General features: G+C 62.9%; 1 protein-coding gene and 1 long non-coding RNA gene across 2 annotated transcripts in view; one reads left to right on the forward strand and one right to left on the reverse strand.

The window, feature by feature from the left end:
- Positions 1-14,111, forward strand: part of ACSF3 (acyl-CoA synthetase family member 3) — a 35,757-nt gene extending 21,646 nt beyond the window's left edge. Inside the window, exons 6-8 of the mRNA XM_058709672.1 lie at positions 9,035-9,169; positions 9,744-9,855; positions 13,718-14,111. Coding sequence (XP_058565655.1) covers positions 9,035-9,169; positions 9,744-9,855; positions 13,718-13,886 — 416 coding nt within the window. The 3' untranslated portion in view covers positions 13,887-14,111. The remainder of the gene's footprint in view (positions 1-9,034; positions 9,170-9,743; positions 9,856-13,717) is intronic.
- On the reverse strand, positions 591-1,417 carry LOC131500437 (uncharacterized). Its single transcript, XR_009256283.1, has 2 exons — positions 1,225-1,417; positions 591-762 (listed from the first exon to the last, which is right to left on the reverse strand). It is a non-coding gene; the product is annotated as an uncharacterized LOC131500437 (long non-coding RNA).
- Positions 14,112-19,914: the final 5,803 nt, after the last annotated feature.

The following is a 19,914-nucleotide window of genomic DNA, read 5'->3' on the forward strand; positions in this document are numbered from 1 at the left end:
GCCACGGGTGGACGCGTCCAGGCTCCCCTTTCCCTCTGTGCCGGGGACGTCTGTCGGCCTTCGGAGCAAGGCCGGGCCCTGAGGACCCTGGCAGGTCAGCAGAGGGCTCAGGGGTCAGGACCCAGGAACCCTGATCACCTGTTTCGGAACCTCCTGTCTCCACGACAGGACGTGGTCAGCACGTTAGCTCACACCTGCGTGGCGTCCCTTTGTGGACACCACGTTCACACAAGCCAGTCTCATAGCAGCAAACCTCTCCGTGTCGTCGTCTTTCAAATGCATTGTGTAAGAAATGTTTATTTTGAGCTAATCTTGTTGTCTGTAGCCCTCTGGATGGTCCCTTACTTGCTTTATGGCCGTCTTCTTTTATTTTTAAGTTCAGGTAAAAAGCCGCAGATGCTTTTTTCTCTGAAAACCCGGGAGCCCAAGCCCCGTGGACTTTGCCGGTGGCAGCTCCCTGGGCACCGGTGGCCGCGTGCACAGTGTGGGCACTCAGCGTGAAAGCACCCAGTCCCTGCCGCTGATGAATCTTTGCGTTGAAAAGGGATAGCCTGCATTAATTATTGTAAAGAGATGTCTTTAGGAGAAAATGATTTTGAAATTCAGTTTAATTTCATTGTAATGCGCTGCAAACAGGAAGGGAGTGTGTGTGTTTAATTGGCTCTCGGGGGTGAGGCCTGGAAGCCGTGTGCCTTTGTCACAGGCCATTAGCGATACAGGCTGCATAACGAGCGGGCGCAATCAGCTCACAGCTGCCGGCTCCTGCGGGGAGAGCATGATATTAAATAGAAATCAGGATAAATGAAACTTAACCCTTTCCCTGGCCGGCCCCTCCTGCCGTGGGGTTCTGGAGGGCTGCTGGGGAGCCGCTGCTGGCGGCTGCACGGGGAAGGGCCGAGGCCGCCGTGGAGGAGAGGAGAGAGGTCGCCGGCCATCCCTGCCCAGGTCCTGCCTCCTTCCCCAGGTGTGCGGGGAGCTCCCTACAAGCGTCCTCCCCCCCCCCCCCCCCCCCCGCCCCGGGGTCATGGCTGCCCCTCGGGGAGGAGATCCAGGGTCTCCTGAGAAACTCTTCTGGCAGTCACAGTGACCCCTCCTGGCTCTCGTCCCGCCAGAGCGCCACCACGTGGGCTCAGAAACCATCGCGCGTGGGCACCAGCGCTGGCCCGGGCAGGGGGAGGTGATACCCCAGGAGCCAGGTGCCCTCAGGCCTTTATGTTAACTTACTGTTGGAGCAGAGGACAGAGGACACAGCTGAGGACACGGGTCGGAGGCGAGGACACTGGGTGGAGCCGAGGACACGGAGTTGGGGACATCGAGCTGGGGACATAGAATGGACACGGGGACAGAGCTAGGCAGGCCTTATGCTTCCTGCTGCCTTTGATGCTTCCCCCTGAGCAGTTTTGTGTTAAAGACACTGATAACTTGGGGCGCCTGGGTGGCGCAGTCGGTTAAGCGTCCGACTTCAGCCAGGTCACGATCTCGCGGTCTGTGAGTTCGAGCCCCGCATCAGGCTCTGGGCTGATGGCTCGGAGCCTGGAGCCTGTTTCCGATTCTGTGTCTCCCTCTCTCTCTGCCCCTCCCCCGTTCATGCTCTGTCTCTCTCTGTCCCAAAAAAAAAAAAAAAAAAAAAAAAAAAAGACACTGATAACTGAACATAAGGAAACAAAAACGGCCTGACTTTAAAAAATACTTCATCATATGCTGTTTGGTGTTAGGAAGTGACCTCACAAACCGTGCGTGCTAAGAACACATTAACGCGTTGGTTGAAGGTTGTTAGGGCGTGGGAAGCAAGTGCCCTGAGCAAATCCACCAGAACACCAGCGGGTTCTTGCCTTCTTCCCCAGCGAGCACGCGACGTTATTACTGGGGACCGACAATACAGCGACTCAGCAGCGGGGCGACAGAGGGGCCCTGGCGGGTATCGGGGTACACAGGGGTCCTCTCCAGAACGGTGCCCCCCAGAGGATCGCTCCCTGAGCCCAGGCAGCCCTGGGGCGGGGGGAGCCAGCAGAGGCGACGGGCAGATCACAGTAGAGAAGGGCGGTTGGCCGTAAAAATACATAAAATACGGTCTCACTTCCTAGTGGCGAAAGAGGAGAGTACAGAGACCGAGGTTGACTCCTTCACCAAATTGGTAAAGCTTCTGAACGCTTGGCACTCGCCGCCATGAGGCTGGTACTTCCCCTCCTGCAGGTGGGGTCGTGTCAGGAGTGTTTCTGCGAATCTGTCCAAGGAAACGAGGAGAATGGGCAGAGACGGGCGTGCAGATGTCCACTGGGGCGTTATTGGTAAGGCGGGAGGGTAGTGATGGAGGCTGCCGGTCGTCAGGCGCGCCCGACAGTGGGTGTTGGGAGGCCTTTGGAAACCGTGTTTCGGAGACCGATGATAGCATGAGCTGGTGACGCGTGCCGTGCGCGTGCTGGGTGCCTGTGCGCTGAGCACACCGCCGGCCCCCGTCACCCGGGTGAGGGGCTCCCTCTTTGCCTGGGTCTCTGGCCCCCGGCGCTCCCACAGGGAGCTGCTGCCACGGACACGGCGGGTACAGGCCATGCTCATACTCCCCGCTCCCCTGCTGACGAAGGACCCAGAAGGGCGCTCGGGCCCCGAGTCTGCCCTGCTCACCTGCCGCCTCGCGGCTGTCCTGAGTTCTGGTTTGCTTCTCCAACCAGGGATCTTCCGTTTTGGCCAATAAGTCCTAGTCGGGACCTACACCCAGGGATGCCGTGCTGGGCATCGGCCACGCGTGTTCGTGGGTGTGGGTGCGCGGAAGGGAGGGCTGTCACCGACTGGGAGGCGGGGTCACAGTGAAGGCTGTGCCAGGCGACGGGGCACAGACTGCTACTGGTCCGGCCCCCGTGCTGGCATCTCCTTCCTGAGTGTGTCGTGTCTTTTAGTTTTCGTCTTGCTTAAGAATCCTTTGTTTCCCAGGGCTCCCGGGGGTGCTGTCCTGTGTCATTTTGTGTCACTTGTCAGGCTCTGCTTTCATAAAGCTAAGTCTCAGACCCCCCGGGACAGGCTCCTGTGGGCAGTGATGCGGAGGGCACCCCCCCCCCCCCCGCCGTTGGATGTCGAGCTCCTGCCCCCTGCGGGCCACCGTGCTGCTCCTTCGGCCCCACACCCTGGACGGCGGATGACTGTGAGTTTGCGGTTTATGTCAAAGTTGTACACGCGGCTTGTGGACCCCTGTGGCCCCGGCAGTCTGGGAGCCCGCCCCGGAGGCCCCGCCCTCAGTGCGTGGGGCACTCGGACCCGAGGCTCATGGTAACCGTGGTCCTTCTGTCCTTGCCTCCCTGAGCAAGGCGTCTACGCCACCCCGCCTCCTGGGGGAGACCCCGGTGCCGGCCGCCCCCCCTGGGCCCCTCCTGCACCCGCGGCCGCCTCCTTCCCTTCCGCTCCGGAGCCCAGGAGCCCCCTGACGACGGGCACGCGGGTGCACACTCGGGGGGCACTCGGGGGGCACGTGTGTCTGACGTGCTCATTCTGTCGGGCCGGTAGGGTTCGGGGTCGGAGCCTCCGCGTTTGCCACAGCCGCGCCCTTCCTCACGCTGCACGGCCTTTCCCCTCTTTGCGGTCCTGGAGAATCTTCTCCGTCCCAGACACCTGAAGTCGGACAAGCTGAGCGCCGAGGCCGCTCCGACTTTGACTCTGTCCTGATGCCGGTGCTCGGATCCCCACGGCCTGCGATTCTGGGAGTCGGTCGGCTGATTTTCTCCCCCTGGAGCCTGGCCGGCACGCAGGGGCTGAGAGCAGGAAGGGCAGGCGGGAGGCCGAGCCCCGTGTTCACAGGCCTCCTTCCCCGACACACCCGCCCCCCCGGCCTCCCCCGGCGCACCCGCCGAGCCTCCAGTGCCGACCAGCTTCCCGGGGCGCCTGTCCACACCCCGCAGGTCAGCTGTTCCCAACCGCTGGTTCCCAGCTTGCAGCCTCCAGCGTTTCCTACCGTCCCTACTGAAGGCTTCGGGCCCTGGAAACGTGGTCACTCTTGGTTTTCTCTTGGTTTTCTCTTGGTTTTCTCAAGAGGGAGACAGTGTGTGTCACACCAGCAGGCTTTAGGGGGCTAATTCTCCCGGGAGTTGTGTCATTTCCTTCCGGCGTCTTCCTAGGCCTCTTGGTCACAGGAGTGAGTCCCCGGGCGGCAGGAGGGAGGCCACCGCATGAGGGAGGAGTGGGGCCTTGGGGTCCCCCTCGTGCAGGCGGGTGACAGCGGCTCCTCTGTCTTTCAGGCGCCCAGCTGTCTGGGTAGCAGAGCCGAGGAGAGGGGCCTCACACGAGGAGAGCGTGTGCCCCCCGCTGCCTGGCCTGGGCTTCCGTGCCCGCAGACAGACGCAGGAGCGGTGGGGGGGGAGGGAGCCACCTCCATCTCCCCAGGGACCAGGAGCCAAAGCCTGAGTCCCCGTGGCTGCTGGAAGAGCCAGCTGGTCCCGCCCCTGGGTCCGTCACTTGCCTGCCCCGGATCCTGCACGGCCGAGGACGGTGTGCCCGCCAGCGGCCCAGGGTGCCAGGTCTGCCACCCGTGCACGCCCACGCATCCGGAAAAGCAGCCTCCGGGCGTCGGGAGGTTTGTTTCCAATGACTGAGGCAGAGACAGGAAGTGACCGTGGCTTTGAGAAGCAGTGCACATGTCCTGCTCAAACCCGCAAACCCGCACTAAGGTTTACGGGTGGTGATCCCACATCTGTCAGAATAAAACCCCCGCAGAGTGGGCTCCAGAGCTGAGAGGTAGGATGGTCACTGGCAGGGGACGCGGATTCCAGAATCTGCGCCCTTTGATAAATACGTTGTTATAAAAAGTGGAAGTTACCAACTCGGTTGGGGTCTTGTGTGTGTGAGGCCCCTTCTGGGTGGCAGGCGTGGTCTCCCCGTGGGCCCAGCCTCTGTTGCTCTGCTGGGACTTACTTGGACCCGTGGCTTTTGTGCCCTAGACCCTTATGGTGGGGCAGGAAGGGCCCAGGGAGTCCCCGGGGACACGCAGGAGGGTCCCAGATGCCTTCCAGCGACTGTTCACAGGGAAGCAGGGGATCACAAGCCCCGAGGATGGGCCCCGTGCCAGAGGGAACTCACAAGGAGGCCCCTTCGGACCGAGGTCCGGGCTGCTGTGAGAAGGCAGGGGCCTAGTGGGCGCAGAGGCAGGTCCCGGGGACCGAGTGGGCAGAGCTGGAAAATTCCATCCTAGAAGTGTCCCTTCGGCTTTGTGAAAGGCATCAAGGGACTTGGGATTTCTTCTGTGGGCCCCAGGAGGCCACCCGCTGCGGCTGGCAAGGCATCCCGAGGCGGCCAGCGGGCGCAAGGGTTCTCCTGAAGCAGCAGCAGTCGTGGGTGGGTGGCCGGAGTGAAAGTCAGCACTCAGTCCTGACCGTGCCCCAGGACCCGGTATTCGTGTGCACACTCTGGGTGCAGAACTGGACCCCCCCCGAGGCCCCCCCGAGGCCCCCCCGAGGCAGGCACGGGACTGGGCTGACTGCCCGTCAGCCGGCTCTAATGGAAGGATGAGGCTCTTGGCCCTGCTGCCTGGCCTCTCGCTGGCGGGCGAGGGGCTGCCTCCTTCCCCGACACAGAAGCCAGGTGCCTCGGGAAGGACATTGAACCTGCACTGTCCTCTCTCCCACTCAGCCTTCAGCATCAGCGGGTGGAAACCCCGTGTGCAGCCACGGCCTGCTGGGTACGGTCGTGGCCCTGTGGCCCTGGCTGGTCTGCACGCATACGGGCACCTCCCGGGGTGGGGGGGCCTGGGGGGCAGAGGCCTGTGGCAGAGGGAGTCAACCCACCACGAGCTGCCTCCTAGCACTGGCTGGGGGCGACGCAGGGTCGCGGGGCCTGGTGGGGCCCGACACGCACAGGTACAGAGTGGAGGGCCGGGTTCTCCTGCCGCCCTGCACCCCCATGCACCCTAACCCGCCCCTGGAGAGCGAGGCAGGTGTTTCCCGGCAAGGGTGGAGCGCTGACACCTGAGGGGACCTCACCAGGCACTTGATTAGCACCCTGCTGAGCAATTTCCTGTGCTGGGTCTCAGTCCTGAGTTTAGTTCACAGATTCTTTCTTTCTTTTTTTTTTTTTTTTTAATTTTTGGGACAGAGAGAGACAGAGCATGAACGGGGGAGGGGCAGAGAGAGAGGGAGACACAGAATCGGAAGCAGGCTCCAGGCTCCGAGCCATCAGCCCAGAGCCCGACGCGGGGCTCGAACTCACGGACTGCGAGATCGTGACCTGGGCTGAAGTCGGACGCTTAACCGACTGTGCCACCCAGGCGCCCCAACAGATTCTTTCTTTAAGGACTTCTTGCTTCCTTGCGGGGCGGTTCAGACGCTGCAGTGACTTGGCAGTGAGCCCGCCAGGGGAGGCCGGAAACTTCTCCAGAGGCCAAACAGCAATTTCTTAAAACTTTTTCTTTGAAATAGGCACAGACTCACGGTGAGTGCAGATGGCGTGCAGGCCGGTCACCTTCACACCATTCCCCAGCATCCTCGTCCCCCGCACAACACCAAAGCCCACCAGCCCTACACACACGTGTGCTCACTGCCCTCATCGCAAGAGTAGATGGGGCCCCCCTCCCTCCGCCCCCATCCCTGTGGTTTAGGGCGTGGCGCCGAAATAGGTCCTACAAGTGTACCCGGCATGGTTCCCGGGAAATCCGCGTCCTCCGGGCAGGCCTCCAGGCTCCACACCCAACCCGCCTGACGCAGACACTTGGGGAGCACGCGAGGGTGTCCCTGCAAGGAGGTGCGGCCCCATGGTGTGCGGCAGGCCTGAGCCGTCCCGTGCCGGCTGTCACCGCCCAAAAACAGAACCCGTGTCTCCGCCGACCAGGCTCACCCCCCATCTCCCCGGGGGCAGGGCTGGACACTGGGCAGGTGGCGTCCACGGCGCAGCGGGGTCGGCGCTGGAAGGAGTGGGCGTGCTGTCGAGGAGGCCGGGTGTGTGAACGCGTGGGGCGGGTGGGTGCTGTCCCGGTGCCACCTGGGTCTGGGAGGCGCTAGTGTTTCTCACCGCCGTGAATGGCAGGCCGGTGCACGGTGGGCGGGGGCTGTGGGATCGGTGGCTTCCGGCAGGGCTGCGTCGCTGACTGCGAGGTCTGGGGGGGGGCAGGAGGGGGGACGCAGGGACCAAGGTGGCCGCGGGGCCTGTGGGGTCTGCGGGGTCGGGGTTTGGACACAGTGGCCTCCTGCCAGCCACCATCTCTGCTGGACTTAGCCTCTGTTTCAGCCAGCGCCCAAGGAAATGGAGCAGAACGCCTGAAGGGGGTGGTGAAGGCCCTTGCTTTCTGGGACGTCCAGCAGCCTTGCGGGCCAGGCCTCCCACTTCTGAGTGTGTCACCGGGTTAGCCGGAGCCCCCACCCTTCCGCCCGAGGTCCCGCACTCAGAACCGAGGTGCCTGGGGCCTCAGGGTCTCCAGGCATAGTGGGGAGGGGTCCCTGGGAGAGCAGGGCGATCCCATCCTGGTCCCCTTCGCCCCCGAGACGGTGGTCCCCCACCCGGCCCCTCCCCTGTCCAGGGCAGCGAGCCAGAGCCCTGGGCCTCCTTTCCCTGCAGTATGGCAGGGCAGGTGGCCTGCCGCACAGCCTCACCCGCCCCGGTGTGGGCACATGGGGCGTCTTCAGCAGGACCAGGGACAGGAGCCTGAGCCCAGGGCAGGGTCGCTCGAGCCGCTGGGCCTCTGGGCAAGTAGAGATGGTGGGGGCTGGCCCACAAAAACTGCTGGAGGACCCGAGTGCCAGTGTGGTGTCCCCTCCAGCAGCAGGAAGCAGTAACTGCTTGGACTAGGGCCATTTGGGGTATTTAAGGAGCAGGTGGCCGGCGGTCAGAAAGCTCTCAGGAGACCACACAGCCATCCAGTGGGGAAGGGGTACAGCCAGGGCTGGGGCTGCACCCCAGGAATGGGGGGCACAGTGGGCCTCGCAGGACCCAAGACCGACTGCACCCACCCCCGTGCTCCTCCACACTTGGGCCCCTTCCCTGCTGGCCAGCCAGCCCCTCAGTCGGCTGTCCTGGGGCCACGACGCCCTTTCCAATTGCACTTGCCAAGCCTTTGGCTTCTTCTGCTTCCTGTCGGCGGGGGAGAGCCTGTCACGCTCGTGGCCCTGTGCTCTTGAAGCCTGGCCTTCCCGCGCCATCGTGAGCAAGCTGGCCGCCCGGCTGCCCACAGGCTTCCGTCTGGTTTAGTAGACCCCATCACGCCCTACGCTGCGGCAGCTCGGGGCGGGGTGCGGGATGATGGATGGTGCTTTCCCGCACGGGCGGCGTGACTCCTAATGAAACACTTATGATTTATTCCAGCCAGGAACCCGGCACGGAGCGCGAGGTGTGCGGTCGTCTGCAGGGCGTACCAGCGCTGTCCTCAGAGGGCTGGGGGGGGGGGGGGGGCGTCCCCACGTGCACGTGCCCACACGTATTCACACACGTTGGCGCACAGACACACGCCCACCTCCTCCGCGCCCTCACGTCCTGGGCTGGCACTCGCTGTCCCCACGCCACCCGCCTGCTCGCGCTAGGATGTGGGCGAGCGTCATATTGCCCAGTGCTGCCCAAGAGAGGACCGCCGGGGAAAGCGGGATGGGGGATCACGAAGTCGGGGTGGGGGAGCAGGAGAACTTTCTGCTGTCAGAGACCCCGTGTGACTGTGCGCAGCCCAGGAGACCCCACAGACGAAAGGCAGCTGCGGGGGGACCGGCCGCGCCGGGACCCGGCTAGGACCAGGACCCCGCGGTGGGATGGCCGAGACAGCTGGGCCTCGCTGCCTCTGTTGTCACGGGCCTGAGAAGGGGCAGCAAGAGGCAGCCACCGTGCCTCTGAGCCCTGGTCTCTACGGGCGGGCGGTCTCCATCGGCCCTTCTGGGACACTGCTGTCTGCGTGGGGACCTCAGGCTGAGGTCACAGCCGTTGGAATTCAGGCTTTGCCGCCTTGTCCTGAGACCCCGCATCCACCGCCGTCCCACGGGGTCACCACTTGGGGGGTACTGCTCCCAGACACGGGCACCCAGCCGCGCGTATGCACCTGTAAACACGCATGCCTGCTGGTGACCAGAGCCCCTTCCCTCAGGCGACACAGCCGTGTTCAAGGACGGCAGGTACTGGATCCGGGGTCGCACGTCCGTAGACATCATCAAGAGCGGTGGCTACAAGATCAGCGCCCTGGAGGTGGAGCGGCTCCTGCTGGCGCACCCCAGCATCACAGGTCCACGGCGCCCCCATGCCCCGCCCCCACGTCTGCTGGGGCCCGCCCACCTCCTCCCTCACCACCTCCTCCCTCACCACCTCCTCCCTCACCACCTCCTCCCTCGCACAGCCCCTGTGCTCAGGAGCACGGCCCCAGGGAGGGCTGGAGCAGAGGCGTGGGCATCCGGAGCTGTGCCCAGAGGCACCGGCGGTTGCGGGTCCAGGAAGCTCCTGACCTCAGGTCACAGGTTGTGAGGACCCTGAGGACGGCAGAGGCTCCCCAACGTGACCCACTCTGGACTTGTCGCTGTGCCCAGTCCTCTTAGCGGTGACTTCTCCTGGGGCCGTGCAGGGAAGGCAGAGACATGGGAAAGCCGACCCCCACCCTGAGCTCCATCCAAAGGCCATTGGGGACCTGCCCCCCCCATCCCCAGTAGGGTGACCCCATGCTGACCCCACGCCCCTTCCAGGTGGCTGCTAAGTGGGGCTTTTCCCGGACCCTTGCTTCAGGGCCCCCATCCCGGGCATGTCCCGGGCCCGTGTTGGCCATCGTGGCATTTCCAAGGCGTCCCTCCCTGCTCTTCTGTCCACAGATGTGGCTGTGATTGGAGTTCCAGACATGACATGGGGCCAGCGGGTCACCGCAGTGGTGACCCTTCAGGAGGGACACTCACTGTCCCACAGGGAGCTCAAAGAATGGGCAAGGTAGGGGCAGGCAGGCAGCAGTCCTGCTGTCGGGGGAAGGGACAGGTGGGGGGTGGGCCGTCCCGAGGTCGGGGGAGGGGGGGAGGGGGTCTCCGGTCCTGCTGCTGCCCATCTAGGGGTCAGGGGGAGCCTGAAAGGTCAGGTGACGTGTTACATTCCCCAGGCCGCCCCCCCCCCATACACAAGGGGCCCCAGGAAAGGTCTGTAATGGCAGGTAGAGCAGAGGTAGCGAAACGAGGGTGCCGGGTGGGAGCCCCATCCTTCCAGCGGTGGGACGGGGTGCGTGCTGGGGGGCCTCTCCAGCCTTCCAGAGGAATCTGTGGGCAGGGCGCCCCCTTCTTCTCCCTTCCCCCTCCCCGGGCTCCCTTCTGTCCGCTGGACACAGGCATTTGCACGTGCTCTTTGGGAGTCGGGGCCAGAGCCCTCCCGTCCTGCGCCCCGACCTTAGCCGCAGGCCCGTCCCTCACCATGTGTCCCTTTCCCGGGAGCCTGTGTGCCACATGCCATGACCCCGGGGCCTCTGTGCCTGCCAGCCTCACAGGCCCCCTTCCCTGTGTCTGCGGTGCCCCGTGATCCATCGGGCTGGGAACCGACGGGCAGGGACCAGGGTCTGGAGGCAGCTCAGAAAGGAAGCTGCCAGTAATGGCCCCAGATTCTGGGAAGTTTCTCCTGCCCGTACTCTCTCCCCTACAACCCCTTCTTCCCGACTTGCCTCCCTCTCCTCAGCACTAAGATCTTTTTAGCTCATCCAACGTGATTTCACAAACAGCAGGAGAGCCTTGTTTCGTGAGGGGCAGCACTGCTGGGCCAGGAGCTTCCCCTGGATTTTCGAAGTCACAGTTGGAAGAGTCGGTTTAACAAAGGAGAAGGTTCTAGTGGCTGTACCTGCTTTGATTGGACAAATTACTTTGTGAAGGAGAAGAAAGCACACACCCTGAGCTGAGCTCTCTGCGGAGACTGTCAGGGCGCAGTCTTGGCCGCCCCCGTGTGGGGAGCCCCGCACCCCAGGGCTCGTGTCCACCCGCAGGTGTGTGTGCACACGCCTGGCTCGGGGCCGGGGAGGGCGCAGGACAGGCTCTCCGTGCTCTGGGGGATGCACACGCCTGGTCGGGCTCTCTCTGCTCGGGGGGGGGCCCCTGGGAGGCCAGGGCAGGCGGCCGACCTGCCGTCTCTAGGACCGTAGCACAGTGAGGCCGGTGTCCGGGCTTCTGTGTCCTCAAGCGGGGCAGTCACTGGGCGGTGGCACGGAGGCCACCCACCCCGCGGAGGGAGAAGAGGGATCTTTCTTCCTTCCGAATGGGCAGGTCTGACTCTAGACCTTGGTTCCAGCTCTGCCGGATGAGGCTCTTAGTGAAGGTTCTCTCTCTCTCTCTCTCTCTCTCTCTCTCTCTCTCTCTCTCTCTCTCTCTCTCTCTCTGTCATGCTCACTGCCATTTGGGAGTCTTTCTAAAGGTTCTTGCAAATAACATTTTCCTCTATGCTCCCACGTTTTTCCTTTCTGAAGATTCCGCCCTCATAGACTCCACTCCTCAGGGAGGGCTGACTTCCTCTCTGTGCTGTACCCGAGCCAGACCTGGGGGCTCAGGCAGCACGTCCCCTCGGAGGTGATGAGTGTGGCCTGGGACGGGGCGACAGGGCCATGTTTGCAGGGTCTGGGACGTGGACCACCCACTGCCCCTCCACCCCCCAAATACCAGGTCGGGAAGGGGTGTGGATTTACACACCAGGGAAGAATCTGGGGTCTGTGCTCTTGAACTACGGTGTTGATGTCTGATGAGGCCACGGAGGAGTGATGGGCATTGGCTTAGTGCCTGCTGGGCTTTCTCCCGGGAGAAGCGCCGTGAAGTAGCGGGTTGGGAGGAGGGACACCTCCGTGTCCACGTGTCCATTTCCCCAGGAAGCCTGCTGTTAGCACACAACTCCGCAGGATCCCCTTCTGAGAGCACAGCTTGCCTTGCGGTGTTTCTAAAAGTTTCCTGCTTGGCCAGTTGCTGAGCTGAGACCCCCTGGCAGAGGCTGGGGCAGCACACCCCACCGTCCCCAGGGTCAGAGTCCTCGGTCCAGAAGGACTGCTGTCCTTGGAAATGGCAGGGTCCGCAGGATTTAAACCTTCCTGCATCCTTCATCACACCTTTAGGTCGCTTTCTGATTTTCATGGCTTTTGTGCCTTTTTTCAAAAGTGGCTGCTAAGTTAGGGTTTGTAACCCTGGGCTCTCACTTAACCACCATTTGCCCCCCGTGACGTCCTGCCCCTCCGTGCGAACGCCGCCCCCGATGCACACTCACCCACACTGCGTTCTTCACTCTGCTGACCCTCGAGCCGCTGACCCCCGCGCAGTCAAAACTCTGTGTTCTGACCCCGAAGACTTACCTGCTAACGGCCTGCCGTTGAGCGGATAGCCGTCGATCAATGGCACTTTGTGGGCCGCGTGTCTTGCTGTGCTCTTGCAGCCTGGAGGGATGCGGGGAAGAAATGTTAGGAAAATCACAAGGGACAGAAGATATGTGTACAGTCCTGTGCTGTATTTATCGAACATTCCGCCGACAAGCGGATTCAAGCAGCTCAAACTGCTAGTGTTCAAGGCCCAGCCGCATTTCTGTTCGAGCATCGGCTCTCAGGGCTCAGTCACAAGGAAGCGATGCGTGTTTCCGTCCTGTGCCCCCAGGCCCGCCTCTGCCCTCTCTCTCTGGGCCGTGGCACCAGCTTTGCACTGGCCTGCCGAAGGGGACGCAGGGGAGGGCCACCCACAGGCACTGGAGGCGCGGGGTTTGGGCGGCGGGGTGGGGGGCTGAGAGGGGCTGCGTCCCTGGATCGGACCTCCGGGTTCGCCCTGCCATGCTCCAGAGCCCCTCCGGCAGTCCTGGTGGCCTCGCAGCAAAGTCCAGCCCAGCTGCCTGTGTCCTCTGGACCCTAGTGGGCAGCTGGCCGTGTGTCGAAGCTGCCGGGTCCGCCGGTGGGCCCCCCTCTCCCCTCACGAGCCAGCACCTGAACCCCGAGCCCCCCAGAGTAATGATGCATTCAGTGTGGTATTGGTGACGCGCTCACTGCCCATGGCCAGATGGACACGGCCCACGAAGACAAGAGCGTGTTCATGAGCACCCGGCCGCTAAGGCTGAGATTTGGGAGTTCTCCACCACGGCCCCTCACGAGCTCACCACGACCTCCCCAGCAGCTGAGATGCCCCCACAGCTTGCAGACCAGAGGCCACATGTGCCTGCTGGCCCCGGGCGGACGTTGGGATGCCGTGTCCCTCTGGCCTGAAGCTTGTGGTCAACAGCCCCAGAGAGTGGAGCTCAGTGGCCCGGGAGGCCAGGAGCTGCTGTGCTCTCCTGCCCCCACTGTCTGGCCGAATCCTGTGGTCTCCTCACGAAGGGGCAGGTGGCTCAGACAGGGCCTCAGGGGAGCCAGTGCCTACGGCCCGAGGAGCAGTCCCAGAGTAGAGCCCGGGGGTGGCAAGATCCTACCACATGGCCACTCACAGGAGAACAGGCCATCAAATGGGGCCCCTCGTGGGACTGCGGAGTGCAGGGAGGGCAGCACCAGCCCGCGAGGGACCCCCAGCCCTGCCCGCCTGCCCGTTCCGTCCGTCTGGCTGCAGCCCTGCAGCCCTGCCCTGCCCTGGGAGGCCTGACCCCGAGGAGGGCTTGTCCTCTGCCCACAAGGGAGCCTGGAACCCAGGCGGAGGCAGCTCCCCCTCCATGTTGCTGTCCTGCAGGGGGGTGCCCTTCCAGAGCCGGCTCGGACGTGGCCGGGCTTCGGGGCCCCGTGGGACATCTGCCCACCTTGCAGGCTCCCTGTTGCGTTGGGAGGGGGCTGTCCGGGCCCCAGTGCCTGCCACTCAGACGCTGCTCCTGTCTGCAGGGGCATCCTGGCCCCGTACGCCGTGCCCTCTGAGCTGCTGCTGGTGGAGGAGATCCCACGGAACCAGATGGGGAAGATCAACAAGAGAGACCTCATCAGGCAGTTCTACCCGAGTGACCAGGGTGCCCCGAGGCCGGGCACCGGTGAGCCAGCGTCCCCTGTAAACTAGAACCCCCCAGATCAGAGGGAACAGTGCTGGGGCTAGCAGAAATGAGGTCACAGCGCTGATTTTCAGATCCGACGTGACCCCCTGTCGGCTCTGCTGCGTCCTCACAGCCACACCCGCACCGAGCGTAGCTCCCTGTGCTGCCGTCTGCTGGGCGGGTCCCCGCAGCGTCCAGGGGCACGCCCCAGGGCAGCGGGCCTCCAAGCAAAATTCAGTAAAGTCTGGGCAGAAAAGACAAGCATGTGCCGTGCTGTCTGCCCAGGGGCGCAGGGGGGCACCGCGTGCCGGGTACAGAAGTCCTGCCTCTGTGTGCACAGCCGAGTGTCTCCCACAGTCTGGGCTGTCCATGTGGCCTCCCCAGGTGACCTGTGACCCCTCCAGGCCCTCCTGGCTGGACACCCGACTGCTCAGAGAAGCCAACCGGGAGAGTGGGCCTGGGTATCCTGGTGGGGACATCCCCGCACCGTGAGCGCAGCATCACCAAGGGGCGTCCCTCTGCACAGGGCCAAGCAGACCGCCACGGGGACTCAGGGGTCGGAGCAGAGTGCCTGGATGCCGTGCTGGCGGCCACATGTGGCCCCATGATCCCCCACAGGAGCTTTCTAGACCAGGGGCCAGGGGGGCCTCTGTGATGGATGAGCCAGGGGATCCGAGTTTCTGGCTCTGTGGCCACGCGGCCCCTGTTGCTGTTGATCCTGCTGTTTGTGTAAGAGTCCAGCTGATGGGCTGACAGCTGCCCTGCCTTGACCCACCTATCTGTGCCACGCCCTCCCCAGGGCCCCACGGCGCCCTTTTGTGTCCGCCCCGCAGCCCTGCACCTCTGCTCTTAGTGGTGCTGGCTCTGGCACGTGGGTGCCCCACCCACACTGCAAGCAGAAAATCCAGAAGCTTCTGGATAGTTTATCGGAGACCACAGCAGCTGCTGTGCCCAAGACTGCTGGAGTCTGGAGCTCTTTCTGAACGTTATGTGCCCGGAACACTTGCCTAAAAGACCAGCAAAATGGGGCTAGGGGCGGGAGGGGTCACTTTGGCCCTGGGCAGGGGCCAGGTGCTCGCGACTCTGTGGAAGCCGGCCGACTACTCCCCTACTCCCGTGCAGCGTGCGGCCTGGCTCCCCGAAAGCCTGACCCCAGACGTGGTGTTTGCTCCAGGGTGACCAGCCCATGCTCCTGCCTGAGCCCGGGACACGCACACCGGTCACTGCCTGCCAGGCAGGCTGGCCACCAGAAGGGCTCAGCTGGCTGCCTGCCATCCGACTCTTCTGGGGGGGTGGCCCTCGGCACCACACGGGACAGCTTGTGCTCAGGCTGACCCTGGTCTGGCCTTGTAACTAGGGAGCCACCTGCCACTGGGGGGAATCAGATCGAAGGTTGCAGGGTCTTTACTTAATCCCACTGATCTGACACCTCTTAATCCTGAAATCTTTGATTCCTGAAACCATTTACAAAATTATTTAGTTTATGCTATACTCTGTATCAAATACCTTGAAAGCCTAATAGTCACCTTCTACCAACAAGACCACAGAAGGATGTTGGCTTGTTTCGGGAACATGTGCCTCTGAGGACACGGAATGCCATGTCCTCCTTGTCCGTGTGACCGAGCATGACGAAGCTTCCCCCTTGGCTGGACAGCCCTACGCCGTCCTGCACTCCACTCCCAAAGAAGGGCCAGGAGCAGGTGCCTGAGGTTGGCCGTGGGCAGCTTGGTTAGCGGCCGCTGGTGCCCCTGGTCCCCCTCACCCCCAGAGGGACTCCTGCGGAGGCGTCAGCCGCCCTGGGGCTGAGGCCGTTGGAGCGCAGCGGGCGGGCCCCGGAGGGAAGGAGCACACACAGCTGGTGCAGACGGCACAGGTCCGCGCCCACGTGTACGGGCACCGGGGCCAGCAGAAGCCGGGCCCCGTGACGTGGGGGAAAGGCTGGAAACAGCCTCGTCTCTGCCTCAGTTTCCCTCTTTGTGACTTGAGGCTGGCATTTCCTTAGGGCTCTTCTGGCCAAGGACTGAGGGCTTTGCTTCCTTGGGAGCCCAGTCCGTGGAGGCTGGTGGCCCCAGCGTGGCCTCCCACCTGAGCTCCCTCGAGGGCTGGGCCAGCACAGGCCAGGCTGCCATGCGCCCCTGACCACGTCCGACACGGGCACGGCTGTCGCCACATGCCTAATCCCTTTACCGGCCACCGTCAACAGTGCAGAGTCCCCGACGGTCAGGGACTCTCCCAGGCCACGGCCACTGCTGTCCACGCTCAGATCTTTCCGTGTCTCCCCTCTGTGCCCTGGGGCCTCCCCCTGCCACCTTCACACGTGGCATCTGGCTTCTCCTGAAACCCTCCTCCCACGCCCCTCCGAGGGGCACGGCGGGAAGTGAGACCGGACGGACATCGGACGAGAGTAGAGATCCTCTGTGCGGCACCCTCGGGCCCAGGACGGAGGCCTCTCCCGTCGGGACAGGGCCGAGTCCCCACAAAGGCCCTGGGATCGGACTCTCCAGCTGACGGCAGGGGCAGCGGGGCCCCCCCCGCCAACACAGGTGAGCGCGGGGCGCCCCCAGCAGCCCAGGGCAGGGGCCAGGTGCCCGAGGGAGGAAGTCGTGCGAGCGCTCTGAGCGCCCCGAGAGCCGGGTCCTGGGGCGCTAAGGCTGGGGTTCCCGTCTGGGAGGGTTGGAGACGGGCCCTGCTCGCTGTGTCGGGAGGACGGCGTAACCGTGCGGAGCGGGGCAGCGCCTGACGGATGGAGGCAGCCCCGTGTGGGAGACGCGTGCCTTCAGGGGCTCGGGCCACAGCCATGCCTGTGCACGCACGAGCCCTGTGGCCAGGGTCGGGAGGTCCTTTCCCAAGAGCCCCTGGAACGGCTGAAACTCTGAAAGCCAGACTCCGTTTCTGTTTTCTCTGCCACGAGGTGGGGGGTGGGGTGCACCCTGAGTACGAGGGAGGGAAGGGCGGCGGCCCCACTCAGGTCCCCCCTGCGTCCAGCAAACCCGACCAGACCGGCCGCGCTCCCGTAGCCCGGCTGTGTCGGACAGACGCCCCGGGCGTTCCCAGCCTGTAGTCCAGACAAACGGGCGCCGTGTGGTGGGCGACGGCCCAGGGTCCCAGGAAGAGGGAGGCCGGGTGCAAACCACTCTCTGTCTGGGGGTGAGGTCAGATGACTAACCAAGCCCAACAGCGAGCCCGCCAACAGACGCGTAACCGTGCGCGTACGGTGGTCTGGGCAGGAGGCCGTCTGCAGGGAGGTGGGGCAGCCGGGAGCCCAGGACCTGGTCGGCAGCCTGGAACTGCGGCAGCAGGGCCATCCCCGGGGACCCAGAGTCAGACACTCTGCCGGCCGTGGATGCCTCTAGAAGCCGGGAGAGAGAGGAAACGGACCGTCCCCTGGAGCCTCCAGGAGGAAGCAGCCCTGCGACATCTCAGCACATGAGCCCCAGCCTGAGAGGACGAGCGGCCCCCAGGAGCGTGGTGGCAGTCTCCCCTCAGCTGGCAGCCTCTGGTTCCTGTGGACTCAGCCCCTCCACGCCCACGCGGCTGTGACCGTGGCGGGTGCAGAATGTGGGAAGCGGGTCTGGGCACAGGAACAGAGGAGTTTGGGGAGGGTCTCCAGGCACGGTCACTCAGCTGGGACAGGAGGCCCCAGCTGTGTCCTTGCCAACACCTCCCAGCAATCCTGCGTTCGCTTCCCTCTTCTGGGTCCCAGGTCGGGGGCGGTTCTGTGGGGAAAACACCGAGGTGGGCGGCCAGGGCACCCGCATGACAGCCCACGTGCCTCTCAGAGCCTGTTCCACGGGCAAGGCAGGGACAAGCGCCCACGCCTGAGGCAGAAGGACTTGGTGGAAATCCCATTCCCAAAGGTCCCTCCCTGTGCCTGGTGCAGGTGGCAGGCTTGGCAAGGGGTTTGCTCCTTGGCCCTCAGCCCCTAACAGGTGGCTTTTCTGGGTCCTCTATGCAGGGGCCCAGCCCCAGGAGTGGGGGCACGGGAACAGGAGCTCAGGACGGCCGGGGGCCCGGGGGGCTCAGGCTGCATCTGAGAAGCGGGGCCCTTCCTGCAACGCAGCCGTGGCCCAGCACAGAGCAGGTACCAGGAGGGCAGCTCCCACCTGACCTGTTCTCCCCCGAGACCACGCGGCCCCTCTGAGGGGGGCTGGGGCAGGTGGCCGGCCAAGGCCCTCCCCGAAGGCCCCAACCCCCTGCGTCTGCTGGCAGGTGGAGTTTCCCCACCGCGTGTCAAGTGTAAGGGAGTGAGCACATGCCTGCAGGGCAGGGCGTCCTTGTGCACGTGTGTGCATGGTGGGGACTGCGTGTAGGGTCCACGCATGTGTGCGCTCCTGCACGTAGTGGCCCTGGCCCCACCGCAGCCCCTCCCACACGGGCCGCGTCTCGTCATCGGCTTGCCAGTCACGTCGTCGCTAACACTCTGCTCGTAGATACACGGCCGTCCAATTACTCCTTAAGGGTTACAGGCCATTAAGCTGTCAGTCTGCTTCATTCCGGCCCATCGGCGCTGTCCCCACCAGCACACAATAACCATTAAAATGACACCAGGAACAAGCAGCCGCGCCCACACGGCGTCTGTGACGTTCCCATTAGCGCCTGCCTCAATGAGGAAGGGCCGCTTCTGAGAAGACGATGTCACACTGCACCAGCCGGACAGGCGGCCCGCCGAGCAGACGCACACAGACACACTGATGGGTGTATACACACACACATAGGTACGCTCACAGACACACAAATGTTTACAAATAACACCGATCTGGGCTCTGAAGCCTCCTGCCAGGTGTTGGATGCCCCTGGGCCCCCAGTGACCAGTGAGGGCCAGATCAGGGTCAGGGATAGCTCAGAGACATGCTGGGAGCCGGCAGCAGCTGGCATGGGGCTCCAGCCTGGGACCCTGTCGCCCCTAAGCAGCCTGCATGTGGACCCTGCTTCTCCCAGCCCCAGAATGGTGACATCTCTTCACAGTGGCTCAAGTACATTTTTCAGAACCACTTTAAACACTGAGGACAGAAGAAAGAAGACCGGCCAGTGCCGTGTCCACCCGGCCTGTTGGGTCTTAGCCTCGGGCAGGACTTGCCTTAGATACTTTTCGAGAAGTAACGACAGCAGTCCCAGCCTCTGTCCCACATTCAGGAGCTGAACACACGGTGCCGGGTGCTCGTGATATGTTCTCTCAGAGTGACACAAATCTGCCACTGAGTTTATGCTGTTCTGCTGCTGGTGGCTGTGTTTGTGGACCTAAGCTCTGAGTTGCCATGCAGAGGCCCACCCGTCTCACGGGTGGATTGCATGGTCGTAGGCACGGGCCTCTTCCCAAAAAGACCATGTCGCGTAGACAGCCTCCAGCAGACAAGACGCCGTATTTCACCTCCACGCAAAACAGACTTTAAATCTTTGCCACGGTGCTCGGTGTCAAATAGGATCCCTTTATTTTAATTTGTACTCCCCTAATTGCTGCTTAGGTGGAGTATTTTGAATATGTTTATTGTCCATTTGAATTTTTTACTCTGTGAATTGCCTGTTCATGTTCTTTGCCCATTTTCAAGTTGGTTGTTGGTAATTTTCTTGATTATGTATTGGTTGCGTGGCTTGCCTTTTTAAAAAAAATTTTTTTAACATTTATTCATTTATGAGAGACAGAGAGCACAAGCAGGGGAGGGGCAGAGAGAGAGGGAGACACAGAACTGAAGCGGGCTCCAGGCTCCGAGCTGTCAGCACAGAGCCCGACGCGGGGCTCAAACTCACAAGCCGTGAGATCATGACCTGAGCCGAAGTCAGACACTTAACCGACTGAGCCACCCAGCCGCCCCTTGCCTTTTATTTTTTTAATGGTGTCTATTGATGTGCAGAATTTTTAAATTTTAATGTGTTCACATGCATTCAGGTTTTTTATGGTCTGAGTTTTTCTTGTCTAAAACTTCCTTTCCTACCCCAAGTTCTTAAATACACTTTCCCATGTGTTTTTCCAAAAGTTACAAAGCTTTGCTTTTCTCGTGTAAACCCTTCATTCATTGCAAATTCATTTTCACACGTTGTGTGAAAGGCCCTGATTTT

The sequence above is a fragment of the Neofelis nebulosa genome, chromosome 17 (assembly GCF_028018385.1).
Source record: "Neofelis nebulosa isolate mNeoNeb1 chromosome 17, mNeoNeb1.pri, whole genome shotgun sequence".
NCBI lineage: Eukaryota > Metazoa > Chordata > Mammalia > Carnivora > Felidae > Neofelis > Neofelis nebulosa.